We start from the raw sequence: 25,578 nt of genomic DNA on the forward strand, positions 1-25,578 counted from the left end.
GGCACCCCTCGCAGCCAGCCGTGCGCCGCTAGCGAATCCAGCAAGACGACGCCGGGGCCATGAAAACACAAAAATGGGGGACAGAAACCTGGACTGGAACCGGACGACCGCCCCGCTCCCGTTCGTGTGGTCGGACATGGAGCCGGCGATCTACGAGCTCAGCGAGTCGTTCCTCCCCGTGGACCTGTCCGCCTCCCACCTCGCGCTGGGCAGGTCGTCGTTCCTCTCGCTCTTCGAGGACGAGCTGGGCGCCGACGAGGCGAGGCGGGGCTACGACGGGCTTCTGCCGGAGAGGCCGGGACCCTGCACCCTGGCGGCCTCGCCCCTGCCGGCCAAGCGGGCGCACGTGAGCTCCCTACTGGCGGAGGCCAGGCGCGGCGCATTCGAGTCCCAGCTGGAGCGGAGCGTCCTGCCCAGCTCCACCGTCTTCGCGCGCCTGGAGCAGGCCCTCCAGCGACCCCCGGAGGGCAGCAAGGCGGCGCTCCAGGCGGCCCTGTTCTACGTGCTCGGCCTCCGCATAAGCTGCGCCCTGCCCCTCCCCCTGGACCCCGACACCGTGGTGAAGCGGGCGCTCCTCCTCTTCCTCCACAACGGCGGCTCCTTTTTCAGGCAGGTCCTCAAGCGGTTCGGCGTCCTCGCCGGCGAGTGCGCGGTCTCCCTCTCGGACTTGAGGGCGGAGTCGACGCAGAACGCAAGCAAGCAGCTCCCGCCTCCCCTGACCCACTGCATCCAGGTCCTGCATCTTGTGCTGACCTCCCTGAACCTGCGGGGGGTCACCGTCTTCGAGCACACCGTCTACGATCGCCTGGACGGCTCAGTCGACTGCTCGCCCTACCTCCACACCTTCGAAGGCTTCGTCAGGGCTCTGGTCCACCCCCTTGCGCTCCTACTCTCCAAGCTGATCCAGGCAGACGCAGGCCCGCACAACAACACCTTCAACAACGCGATCGCCCGCTGCGTGGCTTGCTGCCGCCCGGTGGCCCTGCTGAGACAGGCGCTCCTCCTCCTCCTGGGCCCGCTGGGCGACCACAAGCAGGCCCGGAAGTGCCGGAGCATCCGCAGGATGGCCCTGGAGGAGCAGGGCAGCGCCGGGTCTTGCGCGATCAAGACCGTCAAGCGGCTTCCGCCCCCGCGCTTCCGTGGCTACGTCAACCCCACATCCTCGTCTGTCGCGGCCCTGCTGCGGTTCTTCGAGGGCTCGTTCAGGCCGAAGGACACCCCCTTCTCGTCCGGCAACGTCTCCCCCTACGCCGATAAAGGCGTCGCAGACCAGATGGCAGAGTGTGCAAGCGTCATTACGGCCTTCAACGCCCGCCAGCCCAACAGGCGGCGCCCGGGGCTCTTCCCGGGGCTCGCAGAGGAGTACGCCAACCGGAGGGACGAGGCCGCGCTAGGCCTCTTCCAGCTGCTCCCCAGGCCGGACGTGCGGATCGGCCTGCAGTCCCTGGCAGACCTCCACGGCGGGTACATGGCCATGCGGTACAGCTGCGACGCCAGAGAGTCAGTCATGTCGCGCTCCCAGGAGACCTCTGTCGGCGGCCGGAGCGACCTGGACGGCGGGTACGACGCCGAGCTGGAGCGCACCCTCGGCAACGTGGTGGTCACCAGCGACTACCGCATGTACCTCAACAGGGTCAAGCGGGGGCTGACCGCGTCCTTCCCGTTCTCGGGGAGGCCGGTTGCGAAGGGCAATCTGCCCTACTTCGAGCGGTGCATAGAGAAGGTGCTGTCCTTCAACTACCACGAGGAGCGGTTCCGCAGCATCAAATACCACGAGCTGGTCAACGTGCTCACCTACGCGCTTCCCCTGGACGTCCAGCGGGCGATGCTCGTCAGCATTTCCAACGAGGCCGACTGCGTCCTGGAGCACCAGTTCTACCACCTGATCCGAGAGGTCGACATGCCGGCGTTCCTCTCGTCGCTGCTCCGCCTGGCGCTGTGCGGGGTCCCCCACATGCTCGAGACGGTCCTGTCGGCCAAGGCGACTGCGGGCACGACGAAGGACGCTGAGAAGGGCGCGTTCTCCAACAACACCCCGTCGTCCACGCGGCACGTCCGGGAGTCTGTGCTGAAGAGCTGCCTCCACGTCCTTCTCCTCCTGCAGGCGAAGGCCCGCCAGGTCCACCCGAGCGTGGGCCTTTTCGTCTCCAGCATAATACAGCGGTGCAACGGTCAGGGGTGCGGGCTCGACGCCGTCATCGCCACCATGTGCCTGCCTGCGGCCGCGTACATAACGGGCGTGGACCCGCGGACCGCCGCGCTGGGCACGTGCCTTTTCCTCCCCGGCCAGGCCGCGGACGCGCTCGCTCCGGACGAGCGGGTGGCCGACGCAGGCGAGTTCCTCCAGGCCAGGCCCGCCAAGCAGGGCGCCCCGCCGGACCCGGCGCTAGACCCCGCGAGGCCCCTCCACAGCATGGCGAGCGGCAGGCGGCTGTTCTGCCTGCTGACGGCGTCGCGCTGCTTCTACGGCTACATCTCGCACTCCGCGTCCCGGGCCCAGGAGGCCCTCGCCCTCTACTCGAAGGTGAGCGCCAATTACATCTCGTACATCCTGCAGTCCTCCAGCACGGCGGCCAGCCAGGGGTCTGCCGCTGCCGCCGCAAGCCAGGCCCTTCCAGACAACCTCAGCCAGACGACCGTCTTCACCAGGGGCGCCCTGCAGCGCAAGGCAGGGGCCGCGGCGCAGAGCGTCCCGGGCGGGGGCTCCAGGCCGCCGATGGCGTACATCCCGAACAACCTGGCCAACCTGATGGAGTTCCTGCGCGGAGACAATAGCACCAACAACCCCGCCAACATAAACACGGCGGGCACGCTCACGTGCAACTTCCCGGGGTACCAGCTGTCCAAGGTCAACAACCTTTCGTCCATCGTCGTGCTTCTGAAGATCGCCAAGCACATACTGCCCTTCGCGGCGGGGGACTACTCGCGCATATACGGGGTGTTCGAGCTGCAGGGCCTCCCCGCCTTCCGCGAGTACCTGACGAAGCTCATCTACCAGCTCTCCATAAGCCCGTGCAGCGAGGACAGCTGGCGCTGGACGAGGGACGTCGTCGCGAAGAACGCGGCGATCTTCGCAGAGTTCGAGCGCGCCGCCTTAATAGCCTTCACCGAGAAGTACCTCCTGCCCGACCGCCACCCGTCGCTGGCCCACTACGGGTGGCTCTACGAGAGCAGCCTGCCCGACGCCCCGGAGCAGTACGCGGCGGAGGAGGCCGTTGCGCTCTCCCAGCTCCACGCGGGATGGCCCTGTAACCGCATCTGAAAAGGACCCGCGTGTCTTTAGCCAAACAAAATATAATGAACAATGGGAAGCATCGGTTCTACAGTAAACCTTGTCTGGGTGGATTGATGGGAAAGAGGGTCAGGGTGGATCTTGGCTATGGCCGCTGGGTGGAGGGGGTGCTTGCAGAGGCAGACGTCTTCACAAATCTGGTCCTGTCAGACTGTCACGGGTCGCGTCCGCTGGCTCCTTCTGAGGCTGCACCAATCACCGTGTTTCCGTCCTGTGTGGTTCGTGGCGCAGCTATCAAAGCAATCCTACTGGTGAGCCCCGACTAGGTGGACATCTGCAGTGCGTGGAGCGCCTCTTGGCGTTTACTTGAAGACCTCCATGAACTCCTCAACTGGCTTATTGCAAGCAGGACAGACCTTGCTGGCCACGTCCTTCCCGCAGTCCTTGCAGAGGACGTAGTGCTTGCACGGCATGCAGACCAGGTTGGGGGCGTTGGCGCGGCACTTCACGCACTTCGTGTACTTCTTCGAGTTGAGGAGCTTGCGGATCTCGCCCAGGCACTTCTCGAGGGACTTGTTCAGCTGCTCCTCCGAGATCTCCGCCCCCTGGTCGATCCCCGAGCAGGAGAGGAAGTAGAACGCCTCGAAGAACGAGCGGAAGATGGCCATGTTGTGGCTCTTGACCTCGGCCTGCTGCGACTTCTTGGCCATCTCGGTGTAGGTGGCCGCGACCCTCTGCCGGAGCTGCTCCAGCATCGCCGCGTCCATCGTCTCGATGGTCTTCAGCCGGAGGACCTTGGCCGCCTCGAACTGCTTCGCCCTGGAGGCGTGGTTGAGGGCGGAGAGCTTGCCGGCGTCCCGCAGCCTCCCCTCCTTCTCGAAAAGGGCCTGGATCAGCTCGAGGTTCCCCCTCTTTGCCGCCGCGATCAGCGCGAAGGACCCGTCGTTCGAGACCAGGCCCGCCTCTGCGTCGACCAGCTCCAGGGCGACGGCGGTGTGCCCGGCCTCGGCGGCCCACATGAGCGCCGTCTTCCCGTCTGCGTCCCTCTGGCCTGCGTCCGCGGCCTTGTGGGCCCTGACGTAGTCCAGCCTGTTCTCCTTGGCCGCCTCAATAAGTGCCATTCTTTGCCTCCCAATTGCGATCGCGGCTCTTCATAAGACATATTGATAGAAAACTTGGAGACGTTGTTTCATGGCACTTTGGCACGGACCGGAAGCATGGGGCGCTGGTCCGTAAGGCCTGTTCTCCAGGGCCTTCTGCTTCTCGTGAAGGGAACGACGGGTTTACTCGTGAGATCGTGGAGCAGCTTGGCGGCTGTTGCGACCACCGAGGCCCGGTATACGGCTGTCCCTAAGGAAAGATGCTATCTCAGAGTAGCCCTTGGCCTCAAGCTTATCAAAGAGGGATTCGTCAGACTTGTCTATTAGATGCCCCTCCTTTTCAAATAGCAGCTTCACTATCTCTAAGCGGCCGCCATACGCTGCGTGCGTGATAGCGGGTAAGCCATGGGGATCCAGCATGCAGCCTTCGCGCTCCATCAACAGCTGCACTACTTCTGCATGATTCTCAGAGGCAGCCTTCATGAGGGCGGTCGCATTACAAGTATTCCCTGGGCCACTCTCATATTGCATTAGCAGTTGTACTGCTGCTACGTGGCCGCATACTGCTGCTTGTATTAGCGCCGTCCCAGTATGTGTCCATCGCTTCTTCTGAATGGGTATAAGTGCGCTTACTGCTAATGTGTCGCTTATTTTTGCGGCTCGCATGAGCGCTGTGACGCCCCTATCATCGGTTGGGTCGAGAACCTCCACTACGTTTTCGTGTCCTGCCTCTGCCGCAAGGATCCGAGCCGTCTTGCCTTGTCTGTCGGTCAGGTCCTCCTCGTACGGAGCCAGAACAGAAGCAGCCTCCGCATGGCCCTCCTGTGCAGCAATCATCAGAGCAGTACGGCCGTTCTTGCTCTTCCTCCCATGCTCATGAGGGATGAGAATCCTAGCTACCTCAGGATGGTTCCCGTGTGCGGCGTGCATGAGCGCGGTCCAGCCGTTTTTATCTTTGATACCCTTCTCCTTCTCAACAAGCAGCTCAACAGGCCCACCGTGCCCCTGCTGGGCCGCGTGCATGAGGGCCGTCATCCCCCGCTTGTCGCGCTGGCCGATACAATCTTTCTCGTTGGCCAGCATCCGGACGGTCTCCATGTCATTCGTGTGTGCAGCATATATTAGTTTGAACAAGGAGAGGTCCGTCTGGGTGCCAACCACTTTCATTTCACTATTGGATTGTGTAAACTTATCCTCCAGTGCTTTTATCCGGCCTTCAAGCGTGCCAATCCCGGTGGTCTTAACTCTGGGTTCTTGCCCCAAGGCGTTGGCTTCACTTGGCCTGCTCTCAAGAGCGCCCTTGAAAGAGGCAGTCTCAGCAGACTTGGCGTCGAGGACTGCCTCAAGAATAGCAATCCTAGCATTAGCATTATTCAGAGCAGTCTTCAGGGAGCCGCATTCGTACTTCAGCACCGCATATTGAGCCCCCAGCTCACTAACTGGGATGTCGAATGTAGCGAGCGTCTCATGCAGCTCCCTGGCCGTCGGCCTCCTCTCTGGCTCTAGTACAAAGATCCTCTCCAGAACATTCTGCATGAAGCCATCAGTGATGCCACTCAGGTCCGGCCTCCACCCATCGACGAAGACCTCTGCCGGCTCCTTGCCCCCCAAGAAGTCCGGTCTCCTCAAAGTAGTAAGCTCGTAGACGATGGCCCCGAGGTTCCACATGTCGGAGGCGGGGCTGGCCTCGTTGCGGAGGAGCACCTCGGGGGCCACGTATGCCATTATTCCCATGAGAGTGCTCCCACTCCACAGGGCGTCCTTGCAGAGGCCGAGGCCAGTGATGACGAAGTGTTCACCATCTGCGCTGATAAGGACGTTGGCAGGCCTGAGGTCACAGTGGACAAGTCTCTCGGTATCTGCCCCACTGGCCCCGTAGAGGTAGGCGAGGGCGGCGGCGACCTGCCTCAGGACGGAGAGAATCACAGCGATAGGGACGAGAGTCTTCCTTCGTTTGTGCTCGGTGAGGAGGTGCTCAAGGGTCTTGTCTTGGCGATCCGTAACGACGTAGATGAGGCCTTCGTCCTCGACCACTTGATGGTGCTTGAGGACTCCTGGATGGGAGAGGTCGGGGAGGGCGGTCAGCCCACGCTTTAGCATCCACACCGTGCTGACCCAGACCGTCGAGCCGGATCTCCTTCACAGTGAGGTAGGGGTATCCCCTGAGAGAGTAGACTGTTCCCGCGGCACTTTCACTAAGCACATCATCCAGCCCCTCGTAGAGCTCCCTGGGGGTGAACTGCGGGGCACTGAGAGCCACCGTTGCAGACCCAGACGAGGCGGCGTACATCTTGGTTTCATTTTGGTAATCTACCGTTTTGGAAACGATCCGTTTTACATGGGTTCATATCTACAGGTCTACAGCAGTCCCGTGCCTGTAGGGGCTTCTGCATAAGAGATGAGAAGGCCACCTGTGCGACCATTTCACCCACCGGTGTCCCAGTGCTGACCGAGGGTGAGAAGGCCTGCTCCCCCTAGCCTCTGTGGAAACGGGTGGTTGTGTGCCTCACTGACAGCCACCACTTCATTAGGGTGTCTGTTCGCTGCACAACTGGAGGGAGATTCTATCCACCGCCGGATGCAACCAACAGTTAGGCGCGTTCACTCATGGACTTTCTGGGCGGCATCCGTAGCCGGGGCTCCGTCAGTCCAATACCCTCACTCTCAAGAAGGGACACCACCTCGGAATGACCCTCCATATCAGCTACACAAAGAGCAGACTCCCCGCCTATGTCCTTCTCCTTCTCTAGTAGCAACTTAACACAATCTAGACGACCAAAGTATGCTGCAGCTGTGAGGGCGGTAAAGTCTTTGTCCTTCGTCATGCCTCCCTCAACATCCAGGAGTAACTTCACTACCTCGGTGCGACCGTTTGCTGCTGCCCACATGAGGGCCGTCAAGTCGTTGCTGCTCCTCATACCGCCTTCGCACCTCATCAGCAGCTTTACCGTCTCAACGTGTCCAAGCACTGCGGCGACCATCAGGGCCGTCCCGTCGTATATCTCTACCATCCCTGCCGTAACAAACCTCGCCACCATCCTTGCTTGATAATGGATGTAGCGCTTCACCGCGTCCACGTCGTTCCTCTTAGCTGCCTCCATAAGTGTGGTGACGCCATCCTCGTCCACGCTGCCTTCATCATCCATTTCTGAAGGCTCAGTTGGGTTTCCTGCGCCCTCTTCGCTCGTGTCCTTCTCTGGTGCGAGGGGCGGGGTGTCGTCGTGCTCCTGAGAGCAGTGATCCGAATCATCTGCAGACGACATTTTTATTCCATGGCCACAAAGGAAACGCATGTACTGGTAAACTTGCGATTCACGGTATTGTTTACAGATCATCCAGATAGCGCACCAAACATGAACTGCATGCCCTGGGTTCCCTCTGCCCTTCTTGCCTTGTGTGGTAAGTGCCCAATGAGAGATGACTTCAATTGTGGAGTTGTAGTCTGCTGGGCACCAGTGCAGGGTGGGCACTAGAGCTTCGGACTTCTTCATTCCACCTACCAGTCACCTTCAGCGTTGTGCTGCTAGGACCCTTGCCCACGAGCACACCCCAAGGATCCCGGGAGTAACTTCAGTCAATGCTCGATTGTGTCCGGAAACAGAAGCGAGTCGTGGTTAATAGAACAAGGGCTTCTCCGTTGCACTGCTGGAGGCCTGACTATCTTATCACCACCTTCTTTCTGCCGGGCCTCTGCTTCAAAAACCCACCGTGATGTCGGGGAAGAAGCCTGACAGCCTGTAGTAAAACAGCTCCTGTGAACCGTAGACGTTGGGGATCCTCTTGGCCACCATCCATGCACATCGGCAAGGCCCTCTGACGTTCCCAGGGCCCAGCAGCTCGCCATGACTGGAGAGGAGGGCTTACTGGGTCCTGAGCAGCAGTGATTATGAATTCCTACTATCAAGCTTCCCTCTCCACAGTCTTGGAGCCGTTGAGATAGCCTCAGCAGATCATCGAAGAAGAGCATAAGCTCTGGCACTGCATCGGCAAGCTCTGGGGACTTCGCCTTCCCTTGCTGCAGGTCTTCAGGAGCAGTCTAGAGCTGTGGCTAGATGACTGCGTTGTTACTGCCTGGAGTGCCTACTCAATGGGCCTCTCGAAGGCAGGTTGCTAGACAGCAGCAGTGGCAAGTGTCGATCACAGATACTCTGTCCGCCACTTGTGGAGGCTTATCTCCATTTAGGTTTCCTTCTCATCCTTGCAGTGCTCACTCGAGCGAACCAGAGCCTGAGATTGATAAGCCCAGCGAGCCTAGTACAAACCTCAGAGGACTCAGGAGGTCATGGCTCCCTGGTGATTGCCATGTCGTTCTCCTCGCTCGGTTGACATGCACCCTGCTAGAGGGCCCTCATTTACTCGAGCTCGTACATCCGCGCCGTGGTGATCTCTAAGAGCTCGGTTGTGAGCATGTTGGCCTTAACCCACGAGACGAAGGCGCTCTTGCAGTACGCCTCAAACGCCGCCTTCTGCTCGGCTGTCAACGAGGGATCCCGTATCTTCCTACCAAGCACGGTCAGCTTTTCAGACCTCTCCTTCATGGTCTGCCGGAAGACCGAGGGCAGAATGATCGGCAGCGCTTTGGTCTTTCCCGTCAGAAGCTTCGAGTCGAACGGGACCACCGCGGTGCAGTACGTCTTTGGATCCATGAATATCAGATTCTCACACACTCCCAGCCCCAGTGGGCTGTAGAGCTTCATCCCAAAGCTCTCGCCCTGCTGGCAGATGTCCGCTAGTCCTTGCTGCTGCAGGCAATCCTCCAGTGAGGGGAATATGTAATTGTAGGGGGCAATCTTATTCGTCTTTGTGTTGCTGTCATGCACACAGGAGTTCCGACTGGTGACATACATCAGACAGTTCTCAATGGTATTTGCCTTGAAGAAGTCCGCTACGGCAGAGAAGGTCATACGCATGCAGTAGCACATGGAGACGGTCCCCGCCACGGTCCCCAGGACGATCTTTACGTTTCTGCAGTTGGCAATGACGACGTGTGAGCAGGGAGCAATCAGAAATATGGTGCAGTTGGCGCAGTTGGCAATGACAGCTGTGGGGGGTCTATGGGTAGCGGCAGCGAAGACCCCTATCCCTGCCTTGGAAAGGCTTCTGATGCGAATGTGGTTATAGCGATCATCATACTCATATGTGGGGATCCCCGATGCAGACGTACCTGGACGAGCCTGCGGGCATCCTGACGCCAGTGCTGGGCTAGCAGGGGCACTTAGCTGCGCCTTGGCTTCCAGTGTCGGCGTCGACAAGGTTCCCGAGGTACTTAAGACGTTAGACGAAGAAGACGACAGCTGAGGCTGATAGGAGCGAATAGGATCGGGAGCTGATGAAAATACAATATTTGCACAGTCGTACGTCGTGATGTTAAAGAAGCGAGAAATAGAGCTTGCTACAGTAAGAACTGGATCACCAATAGAAATCTCGAAAAATGCACAGAATGAGTCAACGAAATCTTCCTGCTGACTTGTCTCTGCCTGAAGCAATATATCCAGGCCTTCGATAGCATCCTTCGTCAGCGCAATATCAGCTCCATTGATAGATCCTGCTTGTACAGCTTCAGGGGTAAGGCAGAGCGCAGCAATGAGGATGTTGACATTGAGTGAAAAGTAGCTTTTTATCAGCGAGTCCAGATCTTCCCCGTTCATGCTCAATGGCCACGCATCATCCGTGGCCATGGCAGACTTCTTTGAGAGCATGGAGTGTCTAAATATCACGGAAAAGAGAAATACAATGAATCTGTGAACTGTGGGAAGACTGCGAATAACACCTCGAATCCCGCAAGCAAGCGTCGCCTCGAACAAATTATAGATCATTGCAATCTCTTGTTCCTTAAGCCCGCAGCAGTCTGCGCCGACTTTTTGCCAGAGGGCAAAGGTCATCTTGTTCTGAAATTCGGTTGCACCCGTCAGACAAAGGGCTGCGATGCTTGCAAAGTTATCTAATGAGAGCCGGGACTTACTGCTGATGTTGAACAGGGTGAGGAAGATGACCTCTTCACGAAGCCGCATTCCAGGGAATTTTACCAGAGAGGCGAGTTGTTTGTTGCTTTTTCAAATTGCAATGGCTAAATATAAATGAACAAATACAATAGTAAAAGGCCAAATCATTTGCCGCTCAAATCTTTTTAATAAGACATGTCCTTTTGGAACACGAGAAGCGACTTCCGGCTAAACCACAGCACCGCTCGACCTCTGCTGACACATGAAAAGGCCTTCTACCTAGACACGATTCATCCGGTAACACAAGATTACATTACGCCGACCAGGCTCTTCCCAGTTGTTAGGCATAAAGCCCGGACGACTGCCGAAATGCGCCAAGAGATACTAGACGCTTGGGAGGAGGTGCGAGTGAAGAGCGCTGAAAAAGAACGAGAGCAGCGTTTGCTCGTTATGAAGGAAGAGGCCAAGACCCGCAAGGATACTGCGCAGCGCAGGCGCGAGGAGGCCGAGCGGCAGAGACAAATTGCGCAACGCAATGCAAAGCAAATCAGGTGCGGACGCGTCTTCTCTGAGATCTCAAGGGATCTTCGGGACTATACATTGGAGCAAATCTCTGCAGACCCAGAGCTCCAGGATCGCCTCCTTTCTATTCTACCAGGATTGCTTGCCCAGAATGCGCAGCGTATCGCGTCCCTCAAAGAAATGCTTGGCGATAAGTAAACGGTCTTTGGGCCTTACGCAAGGCCGTTGCTTTTAGATATTTAAAATTTCAGTTTCCTACATTCCCATGGCGCGCAGGGAGGACGCCAACTTCAGAGTAGTCGTGCGGATACGGCCCCTCATAGACAGAGAAAAGAGCGCTGGAGATAGGATTATTGTCTCCGCGAATGATACTCAAGTAGTGATAAAAGAGCAAACAGGGAATCCTGCTATTGACGCATATGCACCTCAGCATCGCTTCACATTTGACCGGGTTTTTGGTCCATCAACAACACAGGAAGAAATATTTGACAGCTACGTAAAGGATACCGTTGAACTAGTTCTCCAAGGCATCAACTCCACGATCTTCACGTACGGCCAGACGTCGTCTGGAAAGACGTATACCATGGTCGGGGGTTCTAGTCCACAAACGCTTGGAATTGTTCCTAGAGCTGTTGTCAAAATCTTTGATCTCATCGCCCTCCAAAGCGGAGACAAAACAGTTCCCTATTCTCGTGAGCTTGCTGAGGAGGAACACTTGCAGATCAATGCGCAGGATGGGGACCTTTTAAGGGTTCGCAGAAAATATCTCCTCTGGGTCAGCTACATGCAGATATACAACGAATCTATCAATGATTTGCTAAGCCAGGACCCCACAAAGGACATTAAAGTGCGTGAAAATTCAAAGAACGAAACCTTCTGTGACGGACTTACTGAACACATATGCAAAACCCCAGCTGATATCCTGCGGCTTGTCCAGCGTGGAAACTCGGTACGCTCAACAGAACTGACGCGTATGAACGAGCTCAGCTCACGCTCGCACGCAATACTTTCCATTGCTGTCGAGCAAGCAGTTCAGGTCAAGAATACGTCGGACAGGACCTCCGAGCCAACGGAAATCTTCAAGATGGCTAAGTTAAATTTGGTCGATTTGGCAGGCTCTGAGCGTGTTTCTCAGTCAAAGGTGGACGGGCAACGACTAGAAGAAGCCAAGCGAATTAACTCCAGCCTTACAGTCTTGGGCAATGTAATAAGCGCGCTAATAGCCCAATCACAGGGGAAGCGTAGCCATATTCCCTACAGGGACTCCAAGCTCACACGGGTCCTGCAGGACTCACTGGGCGGGAACTGCATATCCGTTCTGTGTACCAATATTAGCCCCGCCTCCAGTTGCTTCCAAGAGAGCCTTAATACGCTTAAATTTGCGGATCGGGCGAAGCAAATTAAAAACAAGGTCGGGGTTAATGAAACAGTTGATGATAACACCCTTTTGAAAAGATATGAGACTGAGATAAGAACTTTGCGGAGCGAACTAGAAAGAAGACGGGTGTCAACATCTGGCGCATTCTCATTGGGCCAAGAGCAACCAGCAAAACCCTTACAGTATTCCAAGCTTACTCCGACATTTTCCAATGCTGACGGCTTTAGTGATCCTGGTTATGGAATAATCTTGGCAACTCTCGAGCAGAGGACACGGGAGTCTCTTCAAGAAAAGAAGGAACGGCGCCTCCTTGAGGAGAAGATAGCAACGTTAGAGAGCCAGATAGGCTCCACTGGGCTAAAGGGTGCTCTTGAGCGCAACCTCTCCGCCTCAGAAGCGGATATTACAAAGACCAACAGTCTTCCGTGCAGCCCGCAGACAGCTCAGGCAAAGGCCAGAGATTATACCCGTATGAAGCAGGAGTATGAGCGCCGGCTACATTTACTAGAAAAGGAGAGGAAGGCTGTCTCTGGAGGGTCACTAGCCCTCTACGAGAATGTGCTTATGAAGCAGAAGGACCTGTTACTCGCTATTTCAGAGAGGCTATCTGATCGTGAAGAGGCAATTGAGACGTGCACAGAAGAGCTGACGCAGAGGCGCACTTATGAGAGAGTGCTGAACTGTAAGGCCTCTATGCTAAAGGAGGCTCTTCGAATCCTTCAGGGAAAAGTACAAAAGATGCTTCCTGAAGCAGGACTACCAACCTTTGTTTACGATGATGAGACCCTCAATGCAGGTGCTCTGGCTAAGATAAGTGGTGAGACAGGAGAAGAAGTGAGCTTTGATGAGCTCTCAGGTTCTGCTAGTAGTGATAGATTCTCGCGGTCCAAGAGCATTGGTAAGCTGGCAGTATTAATGGAAGCAAACCTCCAGGCTTTGAGGGAGGCTGATAGTAATCTAAGAAAGAACGACTCCGGGGCATATACTGATTTATTAGAAAAACAGTGTGATAGGATAGAGGAAAGTGTTGAAAAGTTGACCGAAGAGCTTGCTAGTCGAAGAGCTGAACTGACACGTCTCCAGAAGCTGATGACCCCCGATGGACAGGTAGAGCTAGTGAAGTTTAAAGCAACCGGTGACTACCCTGCCTTGCTGACTCATCTTTCTACTAACGCAGAGCTTCTTCCTCTACGCAACAAGATCACCGCTTATTCCAAGGAATCTACTGCTCTCCAGACAGTCATAGATAAAAAGATAGCCCCTTTGGTAACTGCTATGAAGCAGTATGCAGCACAAGAGAATCAGCAGAACCTTTGTGCATGTTACCAAAAGCTAACGACTCTGATTGATGCAACCGTCTCCGCCCTAAATGTGACTGCCGGGGACTATTCTGCAGAATAGCTGCTACACTCCTACACACAAACAAGGATCCCATTAATGAACCAAAGATAGTTCACTTGGAGTATAGCTGAACTGACAGGCCCTTGGTTGCCCTTTATAACGTACCAAGAGGGGAATGTTAGAGGAGGAGTCCACAGAATAGGATAAAAAGTAGGCGGAGCAGTGTGGAGAAGGCTCAAATGAAATAAGACATCTCTCCTTCGCGTTTCCCACTGACAATGTTTATAGCTTCTACAAAGTCTTCATGCACAACGGCTTCTCCGTGGCGGCGAAGACATACTAGTCCAGCCTCCATACAGACGGCCTTGAGCATAGCTCCACTATATTCATTAGTGGACTTGGCTATTTCCTGCAAACCAACAGCACCTGGCCTGTCACATGTTTCGGGGTCATCACTTCTTCCTATGAGCTTAATTTTCTTGCTATGAATGCACAGGATATCATATCTTCCTTTCTCGTTGGGGTAGGTAAACTCTATCTTTCTATCGAACCTACCTGACCTGGTTAATGCAGGGTCAAGGATGTCCACCCTGTTTGTGCTGGCAAGAACCTTGATGCGCTCGTCACAATCAAACCCATCCAGACAGTTTAACAGGGTGAGCATGGTCCTGGTTGAGTCTCGATCGTAGCCACCTGTGTCGGAGCGACGCCCTCCAATAGCATCTATCTCGTCAATGTAGATTATGCAACCAGCATCCATGTTCCCCTTGAGCGTGCGCTCCTTTTCAATGAGCGACTTAGCAAGATTGAATGTTTCAATAACCATTGCAGAGCCATCCCCGATATACAACTGAACCAGCTGGGTGGCCGTCAATTGTAGGAAGGAGCAGTTTGCTTCGTGTGCTAGTGCACGGGCAAGAGCTGTCTTTCCAGTCCCTGGGACACCGTACAGAAGTACGCCTTTAGAGGGCTTGATGCCAATTTTCTTAAGAAGATCAGGACGCTGCAGTGGCAGCAAGAAGCTCTCTTTGATCTGAGATATTTGTTGATCAATACCACCAAGGTCTTCAAATTTGTCCATAGGACGTTCAGTGACCTCCATAGTCTTAACACGAGCATCAACCGCTGACGGAAGCTTTTCATAAATAAAATATGTATCTTTGTTGACTGCCACCAGGTCTGTAGGGCGTAGCATCTTGCGTGGAACTGCCCCTGTTGAGGCTAAGAAGACATAGGTTTTGGAAGATGTTTTAATAATTACTCCCTCTGTTACTGTCGAGCTAGGCTTTGATCGAAGTGCCTGAGTAACCTCTCCATCAAGGCCCAGCGTGGCACGATCACTGTCTGCAAACTCCTCTTCTTTGAGCATGGCTTCCAAGGAGGAATCTGTGTTCTTTGCTGTACTTTCAGAGTCTCGATCTATGAGACTTTTCAGCTGCCGCTCGTAGGTCTTCTTTGTGGTGGCAGTTACTTCATAGTTCAGATTCAAGTGATCCTCTGAGATCTCCACAAACTCTGAGACTGTTGCTACAAGGAGTGGCAAACGCTTTGAGTTCTCTAGGTCCCTTCTATTCTTTTCTAAAAGGCCCGTGGCCTCCCGGATAATGCTCTGGTAACGTTCATGTTCACGTCTCAAAAACATGGCCTCGGACTTGATCGCTTCTATGCGCTGCGACAGCATAGCATCATCGAAGCTCTGTATCTCGGGATCGATGGGAATTTCGGGGAAGTCTTGAGACATCCACTCCGGCCCTCTATTTTTATTTTGAAAGAGTCATCGGCTCACGCTACTCCTTTCATCCACATGTAATTTACTAGAATATCAGGTTCTCTGCTAAGCGTGGTGACTGCCTGTTCTCGTGCGAGGACCTCAAGAAGAAGATTACGCAGGCGAGTGTACTGGTTTTTCAGTCGTCTGTAGCGGTCTTCTAGATCAAACGTAGACCTCTTCAGAGGAACAGATGCCGATCTCCCCACCCCCGTATGGTGCACGAGTCTTTGGTGTGCAGTGTAAGGCCGTTCTCTGAAGGAGGTGGAGCATATCAGACGCAAATTGTTCTCTGCGTCACATCTCCGGGCCTGATCAACATAGGTATCAAGCACAGGTCCAACTACTTGACTAACAAGTGCATAAAGTGCACTGGAAGATGTGTGCACAGGAAAAGACAAGGAAGGAAGAAGCCCACAGTCAGACGCATCTCCCTCTGCTCCAATCATTTTTTAATTAGCCCCCTGGTATATAAACTTCCACGTTAGCCCGCCTCGTTTGATGAAGCCGCGGAGTAGTAGATCAGATGTACATCCGAAGAAAGATCTGGTTTACCCTAACCCCTTTTGGCCTCCAACGGGGGCCTGTTGTCTACAATCGCCCTTTTCTCTGGATTACCAGGACGCCATGCTTCTGTTGTTTAGGGCCTTGGAGAGAGCTGTTAATCTCCCCATACTCCGCATGGACGATATGGCGGCCTGCTATACAGTGGCTTTTCAACGTCTTTCACTTTTAAGCTTAGACCATGACAAACTCAATATCTCATTTACGGACCCCGATAGTGATGCAGATCTACGTATGAAGAAGTCGGCTTCTGATGCCATCTCTTCTGAGGGACCGATAAGCTTTTCCAACGCCATTCCTCTCAGACGTTCCACATTACAGGTACTCACAAGTAACCCCTTGGATCTTCTTAACTTGGCCACACAGTTTTATGACTTTCTAAAGTTTCAAACAAGACTCCACAGTGAAATTTTGGCACTAATCTATTGTATTCATCGCATCCAAACATGGTCAAACTCTAGCTCAGCACAGGAATCTAATGCATCGTTTCGCAAACGATCGCATGAGTATTTTAGCTCTTATCTTTCTACATCTTTACAAAACATCAACACTATGATACGGGATTGTCCGCTATTGGTTGATGCCTATCTGTCCAAAATGGTGTGCATTTCTCTATTACGGTGCTTAGAGCCACAGATTGATACGGGACATAAGGATATGCTAAAGGAATTATTGGGTGTGGCTAACTCAGGTATTGAAAACGGTAGTGTGCTGCTTGCCCTGTACGATCAGGTGGAATACTACTCTACCAATGAATTCACTGGAGTATACAGTGAGTCTTACCTAATGCATCTTACCAATACAATGAAGTCCCTTACACACGGGCTTCTGCTTGGCTGGCACACACTGCGAGCATACAGAGTCAATCTCCTAAGGCAATTGGGAAGGTTTGATGATGCTTGTACCGAGGCCCGAGAACTCATTAAGCTAACCATTACGACCATGCAAGGCGAGAAGCACCTTTCTGCTTCTCTTTGTACTTGTGTGTCAGATACTCTCACTCTTGAACCCTTAGATCCTATCATGTTTGTTGCCCAGCAAACTAATTTTGTCCCCGTGCATTCAAAAGGGTACAATGGATTTGTTCAGCTCCCACCTCCCTTTCAGTTAGAGTTGGATAATTCCTTATCTTCATTCAGTAGTCAAAATGCTATGGGCAATACAACGACAATCAAGTTTCCCTCACTAAGAGATATCTACATGTCCTCGCCAATTGGCACTAGTCTGCCACCTGAGCCAGAAAGCTCCAACTCTAATGACCCCGTCAACACCTCAATCAACGTACCCATAAACGTAGACCAGTCCGCTTCTTTTACTGATAAGATGAGTAGTCGGCAGAAGACAAACGCCCAGGCTGCAAACACTAAGGCTAAAGATTTAAGCCACAAGGGCAGATCCCTGTCAGATACTAGTAATATGGGATGCCCAATCCATAGCGCAAGCTCTAAGCATCTAGACTATCGCTTGACTTACTTATTGGCAGTTTTGGAAGCAGGCTATGATGACGAAGCCTTCGAATACCTCATGTCTGGGGTTTTCCGCAGCAGGCTTTTCTCAAGGCTTAAGGCCAATTTGGATTACGGCACCATTTATACCACTCCCAAGAAGTCCGATTATATTAGGTTTGAAGTTCAGAACGACGAAAAGTATCACTACCATACTACTGCCACCTCTGTCAATCCTTCGCCCGTGCACTACCCAACTTATTATAGGCATTACTCAGAGGGTCTGAATCACAAGTGTGTTGACGACTATTTTGCCAATGGCCCGCAACCTGTATGTAAGGACTGCACGAAGAGGACATCTCATGGAGCGCGTCCGCATTTCGTTGTTAGGAATGATGGTGCCTACAATCAGTATACTATGCATAGCTTCCTAGCACGACACAACAAACTCTTGACCAATATACTGTATCAACGCGCCTACAAGCACATCAACCACATGTTTACAAGCAAGCACGGTACCATTCATAATAGGAAGCCACTCAGCAAACTCTCACTTGGTCGCCTGAAGCCGTCGACAAACTTCGTTCACAATCTGAGGATGTCATTCGATCCCAAACTTCTTACTATTATCAATTGTTACTTTTCGAGTCAGATACGTGGACCTCTGTCTCGCATTCTCTTCTACGGGCCATACTACCAGTTTAGATGCACAAGCGATAAGCCCTATACATCCTTTGAAGACATCCAGGACGTGATTGATATAATATCATCTTCTAGTCACCACGCTGAACAGCTGCAAGCTCAAGCAATATGGTTTAATTACCATGCGCACAACAACCAAGTAGGCACCACCACACCTGTGTCTTACTCTATCATTGATTCCCCAGCAAGCATATTCCTATGCACATCAGAGACTAAGGCGACCAACTCACTATTGCGCACAACTCCACTGACCACTACGGTAACAACCTATACACTATTATTCTTACTTCTGAAGAGGAGGGCAACATGGGCTAATAAGCTTGCGCAGTCGATCTTTGCCGAAAGGATGCTCGGTTGCAATTGTGCGCGGTCCTCTATGCTTTTCAAGAGGTCCATGAATGTGATGGACCTAGCTATGGCATGGCCAAAGAAGTGTCTGCATCTTAAGATTATGCCTTCCATGTTGCTCACGGATTTGGGAGTACGGCCTGCAATACCGTCTACCAAGCTGCTACAACTGGCTTTCTCAACAAATCCGTACGTCGTTGAGTATCTGTTAGCAAAGGCGGTCTTGCCAAGCAAGGTGGCGTTATATGGCCTGACCCTTCTATTCGATGCCAGCGCCTGTGAAGACCCAGATTGCCTTCTGGTTGCCCAGTATCCCAACGAGGACCTTCAGCTTAGTACATACAGACATGCCGTGCGTGCGTGGCAGGATCGCTACTGCAGGTCATCAGAGGAGAAGCAAGGCACATATACTATCGACCCAAAAGCTGCCTCGTGCACAGAAGCCAGGGACAAGGACATGAGGAAAACTGCCTCGCGACTGCGCCTATCAGAACGTCGTAGGGCTCTTTTCCAGCTAGTGCAGGATCAGCGTAAGCTGGAGGCAGCAATCTACGCTTCAGAATTTGGTGGTTTATGGGGATCAAACGCTCTCTATTTGCAAATATATGCACTTGCAGAGAAGCTAGCGACGGAAGACGGTATAATGGCCGGTATTCCTTTCTCGTTTTATATTCGCTCTTTGCGGATAATCACTTTGGGGGCTTGTGATGAGTGTGGGAACAGCTTCCTCAATGGAAAGGGAGTGCAGCTATCCTCGCATGGATATCTGCATATAGCCTCATTAGACTTCTTGCTACAGGCATATGTGCAGTATTTGCAATTCGAAGCGGCCAGCACTCTGAGATCTTTAGCAATTCATACGTCTATTACAGCAAAGTCATATCCCGCAGACATTATAGATACCACGGATGCCTTGGACACTAAGGATATTAAGGACACAAGCACATCGCTACGAGAAGCATTCTTCAAGAGATGGAGGCTAATATGGAGGGCGACGCTACTGCAATTCAAGGGATACCCGCCATACCTATCTCTTCGCTCAGCCCAAGCCATGAAGGAGCTATTTTATAACATGATATTCACTCACAGAAACGTATCTACTCCCGATAAGCCTGGCATGCTCAGTTACGTTAACCCTCTGTTGTGTCTTCTAAACACAAATTCACAGTTCCTAGACATCATGACACTTGCATCTACAGCCGCGAATGACAAGAATGGCTTACTGTCGCTTCTCCAGAGCTATCTGGTGGCATTCATGTCTGGCAATCAGAAGGAGCTATTTTCTGTCTCAGCTATAGAATCTCAGCCAACAAATGTCTATTTCGATATGCCTATCTTTGTCGTATTCTTTTCGTTGACAATTATTTCCATTTTAGAGTTCAAGCCCTCTTTCGCACCTGGCAGCCTTCTGTCGGAGTTCACCAGACTTACTACTTTCTCGCCTATTACCGACGCAACCACATCTGCAGGACTACTATTTTATTCTGCAAATGACTTAAGCCACCACTATATTAGTCCAATGAGCAAGACAAAGAAGCATATATCTTTAACACTATTGAATTGCATGGCTCTCGGTATGCTGTCCAGGAAGGAGGACGCCTCTAACGCCCAGATAATAGGCAACAACGCCACGTCATCGAGCGCAGCAACATTCATAGCAAATCGTGATGCATACAAAGCGCTGCAAGGCTCGACTTGTGATACCCTTGACAAGTGGCTGTCTACTAAAGTCTTAGCCACAAGCAAAATATCATCTCTATCGTTTCAATCAGGATCTAATACCCAGCATGATGTGCGAGGAAAACGCAAACCTGCGCGTTATATGAAATCATTAAGCTACCAGCACAAGCGATCACCACCGCCGTCGCGTGCACTCGAGCCACATCATTCGCAGAATATTGACGATATATTGCTGTCTTCGTTCTATATTGATGATGAGAATAGGCTTTATAGGAGCTTTCTTCGTAACCCCGGTCTTTCCTTGCGTCTTTCTAGGCTTCAGCGAACTCAGTACTTTGGACTGGCAACATTAAATACTATACTGGAGATGGAGGACATCATTGAGCGCATGTTTGTTACAGTTAACTATAGCGTCTCAGATCTTATTCTCATATACTTCATGGCACACTCTTTCGATCATACAAGTAGAAAGGCTAATCTGTCCTATATTTACGACTCGGACGCGGTTCTAAACTACCGATGCCCAATATCTTCTTTTGGAACGGCCAACATGCCACCTATCTACTATCTTGTGGAGACGGGACAAGATGAAGTCTTTATGCTGCTTATGGAACGAGTGATATCAGCACTTTCTTATAGAAACCACCTTTCTACCTTAGAGGAGAACTCCACCTCTACCGCCAGCGATTGTCCTGTCCTTCCCGAAGAGTTTTGTGGATATTCCTTTTCACTGGCCGAAGATATGGTCCTGAAAGTAGACCATGAAGATAGTGACGTGGTGTTAGAGGCTGATTCTAATTCACCACTTCTAACGTACTTGGCGGCACGACGAAAGGCCAGACTAGGACCATCCTCTGATCTAGATTTGGATGCGTTTGTTACCCCTAGTACAATCTCCTTCGGTGGAACTCACAAGATAGCAATCTATGAGGCTCAAGCAAAGATCTTGAATATCCCCTTATCTAGAGCCGAGATTGATGCCCTCTATACCGCCAAAACGTTATCTAAACAAGAAATTGAAACCTGCCTGAACCCCCTGTGGGCAAACATAGTTGGATCCACCAAGCTACTGCGCAGTAGTATTGATAGCTTGGTCCACTGCTGCTACAAAGGAGAGACGCTGCTTCATGCTGCATCTAAGAGGGATCACCTACATATTATTGAGCTAATTCTATTAATTTTTCCAGTAGATTGTTATGATCTATTACGCTCTTTTTATGCAGCTCTTCTGAATCACTCGTCGGGCGCTCTTCGTCTCTTTCTTCCCAGTCCACTTCATCCATCTCTTGAAGGTGTTAGAGATATAGCAGCAGATATAAAAGAGGGCATTTCCACAATCACCACAGAGACTCCGGAGTGCAAGTACTTACTGAAGCACTCCATAGCCGCTGCCTCTGCTCTCTCTGATATGTCTAATATTCTACTGAACTCGTTTTCGTACGATGTCAATCCGCTCTTGAAACTTGGCTCAGGCGAGTCTCCTTTCTCGCCTTTAGCCAACCATGAACAGCTAGCCGATAAGCTTCAAGAGTTCCAGCAGCTCGTCTCATCCAGTCAGTATTACTCCTTTCTTGCATGGGCACACCTTGTTAGGACATTGCGGCCATTCTGCTCTGGCACTACAGGCGGTGTCTCCTGCTTACACTGTCATCATGCTAAGTCGAGCCCCTGCAAGAAGAGCAATCTCCTTAAATATCTGTCGTTCGCGAAGACTCACTCAGCTACGAGTGAAAAGACTGAGAAAAGGCACCAGCTATCTACCATGCAAAAATTGCTTGCCCAGCAATGCTACTTTTCCGGTCACTCTCTCCATGGATGCATAGATTTACTGCTAAGCGCTAACATAGATATACGGATATGTGCCATGCAAAATATGGAACTATATAATATGCTCAGCACATTCAACAGAGCTTTTGTTATGGAACAACTGCCAATTAAAACGTCCGAGCAGCGGACAGAAATCTCTTACCCAGACCCCATAGTCTTGTTGAAATATCTTTCATATGTTTACCAAGTATTTGGTACAAGAGGATTGCCGAGTAGCAATAATAATCTGAATAGTATAGTCTTTGATCGCTTCTGCACTCCTATGTCAACGCCCTTGATTATGGCAGCCCAGTATGGAAGTCCTGTTTGTCATATACTTTGCGCCATCATAAACTCTCTGACAAAGTCTACCACTGCTGAAAGGGTGCTCAGCAATCCAAGTACACTGAGCGCATACGTCAATCATAGAGATGCATATGGACTCACCGCCCTTCATCATGCAACTATTCTGTTCATTCGAGCATTTGTTTCCATCATCAAGCATAGCCTTTCACCTATCATCTCACTAGGTCTTAGCCTTACAGCCTCTTTCCCAGCCATACATAAACCAGAAACGGTAATCTTTGATCATGAATTTGCTTGTAGTATCTTGGCCCTGTCACGGGCAAATGTTAAGGCCCTAATGCTGGCTGGAGCTGACCCTGGAATACCCGATGCCACAGGAGTGCGCTGCTGTGATAGACTCATTGCTATGTTGCTAGAGATGAATATGATACTGTTTCCACCAGAGTATGTAGTTGAGCGCTTTCATAAGGATCAGCCGACTGACATACTTATGCATCTAATACTGTGGTCAGAGAAGCACCACAAGCCTTCGCGTAGTGATGCAACTTTGAACCCTGACTCTTCTTTGACCGTTCGCATACCAATCTTAATCGAGGCTAAACACGTTAATTGGAGAGAGGAATTAGTGAAACTACAGCTCAGACAATTGCAAAGATCTGGACACCTTACAAAGGATGTGTTGTCTACTGATCGCACATCTCCACCACTAGCCCTTGATCTACGTGTCCAGATTAGCGTTGAGGTGCACCCGAAAATCTCTTCTGTATCCTCTGCCATGCAGGTCATAATACAATCCAATTGTACCCGTGTGATCTCCGAACTGTCTATCGTGCTATCAATATTCCTCGGGCTTCCCGAATATCAAGATCGCAACCAGGCCTTTTCTAATGATATCATTACCACATCCACTACCACCTTCATTCCTACCCCTGCGGAGATTGTTCCTCTCCCTTTTTGTAGTGTTAGTGCAGAGGGCATTCAGCACTATCTCGAACTCTGGTCCTCAGTGCCGGTCTTGGAGATAACGAAGCAGCCACCCCTCTCTTCACCTATGCCACCTATGCCAATGCAAGAACTACTTCTTTGGGCATACAGTCTGTACTCTGTCTATGGTCTCCGGGACTGTAGGTTCATTGACGAGTTTCATTCTAAATGGGCCACGACAGGTAACGCTTTCATTCCGTGGGATACTCAGGTGTACAGTTCCGACGCATCTGCAGAGGAAACCGTTACTTGTTCATCAGCTACAATACCTGCAGTTGACCAGCTGCCGCCTCTACTGCACTCTCTCTCACTAGAGTCTGCTATCGGCAGACTAGCACTTGGGGACAGTAGGGTGGTATACACTCGGAAATATAATTTAAAATTTTACAATAATCAATCTAATTGTCAATATTTTTCTGTACATAGATTTAGAAATCAGGTGTGGAGGCGGATATTGGGGAACTTAAGAGCTAAGCCTTCAATATGTAATGAAAGCGTACACATCCAACACATAGACTTAGACAAGACAGGGTCTGCCATAGTCGATACCATAACGATGTCCGTGTCGCACACACTACTTCAGAGCTCACTACTGGACTTTCCGAACCAGATGCTATCCACTGCAGACATCTTCACTCTTCTCAAGGAGTCCTTAGTTATATGCTTCCATGAAGAGGAAGCGTGTATAGAGTCTGAAGGCCGTGACTCACTGTGCGCCACTGTTACCTACAGAGATGTACTCGGTCTTTCTAGCTCAGCTGACGACTCCGTTCTTCTGGATCTTCGAACGATATTTCGTCGTGCTAGGGTGCTCTCTATTTTGGCTGACAACATCTGCCCGCGATCGACTCTTCTATTCTGTTCGCCCGATGATCTGTGCTTCCCATCTGCGTGGATGCTGTCTCAGTGTTTCGCGGGGTCGAAGGTGTTCCTTGAGTCACTTTACTCAAGCAACTGCAACAACGATCTAGCGGAGGGCATAGACGAACTGTACGCTCCAAAGATTCCTCTGTTGGACGCTATGATTGATAGAACACTCCAGTCTACCAAAATATGTTCCACCCTCTTTGACGGCAGAGTCACAGAGGAAGCGGAGCCCGTAGACAAAAGAACTGTACTGTTCACACCGAATCGGCTAGGCTTCGCTAGGCTGCAAAATAAACACATTTAGCCGGACATAGACACCGAAACTTAGTTTTTGTACACCGAAGACGCATCTTGGTCCATCTGAGGGAACATGACTGCTTGATATGGCTGGCCGAAGCCAGCGCCAGGGGGCACACCCATTACCGGCTGACCACTGCCAGCAGCCGGGAGCCAATACATTAACCACTGGTATGGTACCGATGGATGATTTAAGAATCCAGGGCCTGCAACTGGCGTCTGAAGAGACAGCTGTTGCCATGCAGTAGGCACAACTGGCCCCTGGCTTGGAGCTGGCGAGGTAGAGGCAGCAGCAGCAGCAGTTGCCGTTGCAGCGGTCGTGGGGGGAGAGAAGGCCGAAAGGCCCACTGGAAACACCGGCTGCGAGACCATTTGGGAAGAGGAAAAAGGTGGTTGTTGTGTAAACGAGTTCGTCGCCGGCTGATCAGCTGAGTTGGCAGTACCGTCAGTCGCAAGGGCAGCAAGAGTCGGCTTCTGATCGGCCGGATGTTGCCTCGTTTTTGACACAATAGAAACCGCGTGACGCTTAGTAGGAAGCGTAATTTTCTTGCGGCTCAGAATACGCTGTATGTCACGGCTTCTGAGCATGTTGTTGTAAGTCATCATAATCTCCTGTCGAGGATACTTGGACTCAAATAGATTACGAATTGTAAGTTGAAAACCATCCTCTAAAATTGTTTGAGTCTCAATCCCCTGGATAATAGCGTCCTTAATTATTTTCTTGTCTTCTGCTGACATCTTAATACCGGATATGCGACGCAGATGCGTTTCGTTATACCAATGATAGACACTTGCGCGGGTCATGCCCAAATCCTTAGCGATACTTGGCCAGTTAACACGCATTTTGGAAACATAACTATGAAGCGTTACCGGATTTTTAATAAGCTGCTCCATCGAGTGCTGGGGATCTAGCGTGGCGATGACTTGTACAGCAAGGGCACGCAATACTGCACGATGAACATCGTTATAATCATCCGGTACAAGCATTTTTTTCAATTCAAGACCGTTAATATATTTTGTGGTCTTTAACAGTCAATGTGCCCTAGAAGCCGCTATCCCGTTAAAGCGCCTCTTTCAGTTTATAACCGAGCAAAAAGCTTCGTTCAGGCCCTCGAGTCATGTACTAATCATGTACTGTCATGTACTATTTGAGTTGTAATTCGTGCAGTCAAGAAGTCATGACCGGCTCAACCCTCTGCTGTAAATCTCGAAGCATATGTCACCGCGTCGTGTGGTCTTCTTGACCGAGCATCTAAATATTTTCGATGACAAACCTTTAGCTAATTTATAAAGGGT

At 51.8% G+C, this 25,578-nt stretch overlaps 12 protein-coding genes across 12 annotated transcripts; 5 read left to right on the plus strand and 7 right to left on the minus strand.

The window, feature by feature from the left end:
* Nucleotides 1-73: 73 nt before the first annotated feature.
* On the plus strand, nucleotides 74-3,262 carry GL50803_00114497 (uncharacterized protein; the record flags this gene model as incomplete). Its single annotated transcript, XM_001705971.1, has 1 exon — nucleotides 74-3,262. One exon carries the CDS (start codon nucleotides 74-76, stop codon nucleotides 3,260-3,262), a length of 3,189 nt encoding a protein of 1,062 aa, XP_001706023.1.
* Nucleotides 3,263-3,297: 35 nt separating this feature from the next.
* On the plus strand, nucleotides 3,298-3,558 carry GL50803_0060376 (LSM domain-containing protein; the record flags this gene model as incomplete). Its single annotated transcript, XM_038046210.1, has 1 exon — nucleotides 3,298-3,558. The coding sequence occupies one exon, from the start codon at nucleotides 3,298-3,300 to the stop codon at nucleotides 3,556-3,558; it is 261 nt and encodes an 86-aa protein (XP_037902295.1).
* Nucleotides 3,559-3,594: 36 nt separating this feature from the next.
* GL50803_00d113284 (Ankyrin repeat protein 2) lies at nucleotides 3,595-4,353 on the minus strand (the record flags this gene model as incomplete). The annotated part of the gene is made up of 1 exon (XM_038046445.1): nucleotides 3,595-4,353. The coding sequence occupies one exon, from the start codon at nucleotides 4,351-4,353 to the stop codon at nucleotides 3,595-3,597; it is 759 nt and encodes a 252-aa protein (XP_037902296.1).
* A 162-nt stretch (nucleotides 4,354-4,515) lies between these two features.
* GL50803_0042657 (Kinase, NEK) lies at nucleotides 4,516-6,432 on the minus strand (the record flags this gene model as incomplete). The annotated part of the gene is made up of 1 exon (XM_001705970.1): nucleotides 4,516-6,432. One exon carries the CDS (start codon nucleotides 6,430-6,432, stop codon nucleotides 4,516-4,518), a length of 1,917 nt encoding a protein of 638 aa, XP_001706022.1.
* Nucleotides 6,433-6,923: 491 nt separating this feature from the next.
* GL50803_00103094 (Ankyrin repeat protein 1) lies at nucleotides 6,924-7,595 on the minus strand (the record flags this gene model as incomplete). Its single annotated transcript, XM_001705969.2, has 1 exon — nucleotides 6,924-7,595. One exon carries the CDS (start codon nucleotides 7,593-7,595, stop codon nucleotides 6,924-6,926), a length of 672 nt encoding a protein of 223 aa, XP_001706021.2.
* A 1,089-nt stretch (nucleotides 7,596-8,684) lies between these two features.
* Nucleotides 8,685-10,343, minus strand: GL50803_004789 (Tubulin binding cofactor C family protein; the record flags this gene model as incomplete). Its single annotated transcript, XM_001705967.1, has 1 exon — nucleotides 8,685-10,343. The coding sequence occupies one exon, from the start codon at nucleotides 10,341-10,343 to the stop codon at nucleotides 8,685-8,687; it is 1,659 nt and encodes a 552-aa protein (XP_001706019.1).
* A 126-nt stretch (nucleotides 10,344-10,469) lies between these two features.
* Nucleotides 10,470-10,994, plus strand: GL50803_0016162 (uncharacterized protein; the record flags this gene model as incomplete). The annotated part of the gene is made up of 1 exon (XM_001705966.1): nucleotides 10,470-10,994. The coding sequence occupies one exon, from the start codon at nucleotides 10,470-10,472 to the stop codon at nucleotides 10,992-10,994; it is 525 nt and encodes a 174-aa protein (XP_001706018.1).
* Nucleotides 10,995-11,061: 67 nt separating this feature from the next.
* Nucleotides 11,062-13,575, plus strand: GL50803_0016161 (Kinesin-16; the record flags this gene model as incomplete). The annotated part of the gene is made up of 1 exon (XM_001705965.1): nucleotides 11,062-13,575. One exon carries the CDS (start codon nucleotides 11,062-11,064, stop codon nucleotides 13,573-13,575), a length of 2,514 nt encoding a protein of 837 aa, XP_001706017.1.
* Nucleotides 13,576-13,750: 175 nt separating this feature from the next.
* On the minus strand, nucleotides 13,751-15,256 carry GL50803_004365 (26S protease regulatory subunit 6A; the record flags this gene model as incomplete). The annotated part of the gene is made up of 1 exon (XM_001705964.1): nucleotides 13,751-15,256. One exon carries the CDS (start codon nucleotides 15,254-15,256, stop codon nucleotides 13,751-13,753), a length of 1,506 nt encoding a protein of 501 aa, XP_001706016.1.
* Nucleotides 15,257-15,297: 41 nt separating this feature from the next.
* Nucleotides 15,298-15,732, minus strand: GL50803_004364 (uncharacterized protein; the record flags this gene model as incomplete). The annotated part of the gene is made up of 1 exon (XM_038046107.1): nucleotides 15,298-15,732. The coding sequence occupies one exon, from the start codon at nucleotides 15,730-15,732 to the stop codon at nucleotides 15,298-15,300; it is 435 nt and encodes a 144-aa protein (XP_037902297.1).
* Nucleotides 15,733-15,910: 178 nt separating this feature from the next.
* On the plus strand, nucleotides 15,911-24,289 carry GL50803_0041304 (uncharacterized protein; the record flags this gene model as incomplete). Its single annotated transcript, XM_038046098.1, has 1 exon — nucleotides 15,911-24,289. One exon carries the CDS (start codon nucleotides 15,911-15,913, stop codon nucleotides 24,287-24,289), a length of 8,379 nt encoding a protein of 2,792 aa, XP_037902298.1.
* A 20-nt stretch (nucleotides 24,290-24,309) lies between these two features.
* Nucleotides 24,310-25,269, minus strand: GL50803_0013948 (uncharacterized protein; the record flags this gene model as incomplete). The annotated part of the gene is made up of 1 exon (XM_001705962.1): nucleotides 24,310-25,269. One exon carries the CDS (start codon nucleotides 25,267-25,269, stop codon nucleotides 24,310-24,312), a length of 960 nt encoding a protein of 319 aa, XP_001706014.1.
* Nucleotides 25,270-25,578: the final 309 nt, after the last annotated feature.

This window comes from Giardia intestinalis, chromosome 5, assembly GCF_000002435.2.
Source record: "Giardia intestinalis strain WB C6 chromosome 5, whole genome shotgun sequence".
NCBI classification, from domain to species: Eukaryota; Fornicata; order Diplomonadida; family Hexamitidae; genus Giardia; species Giardia duodenalis.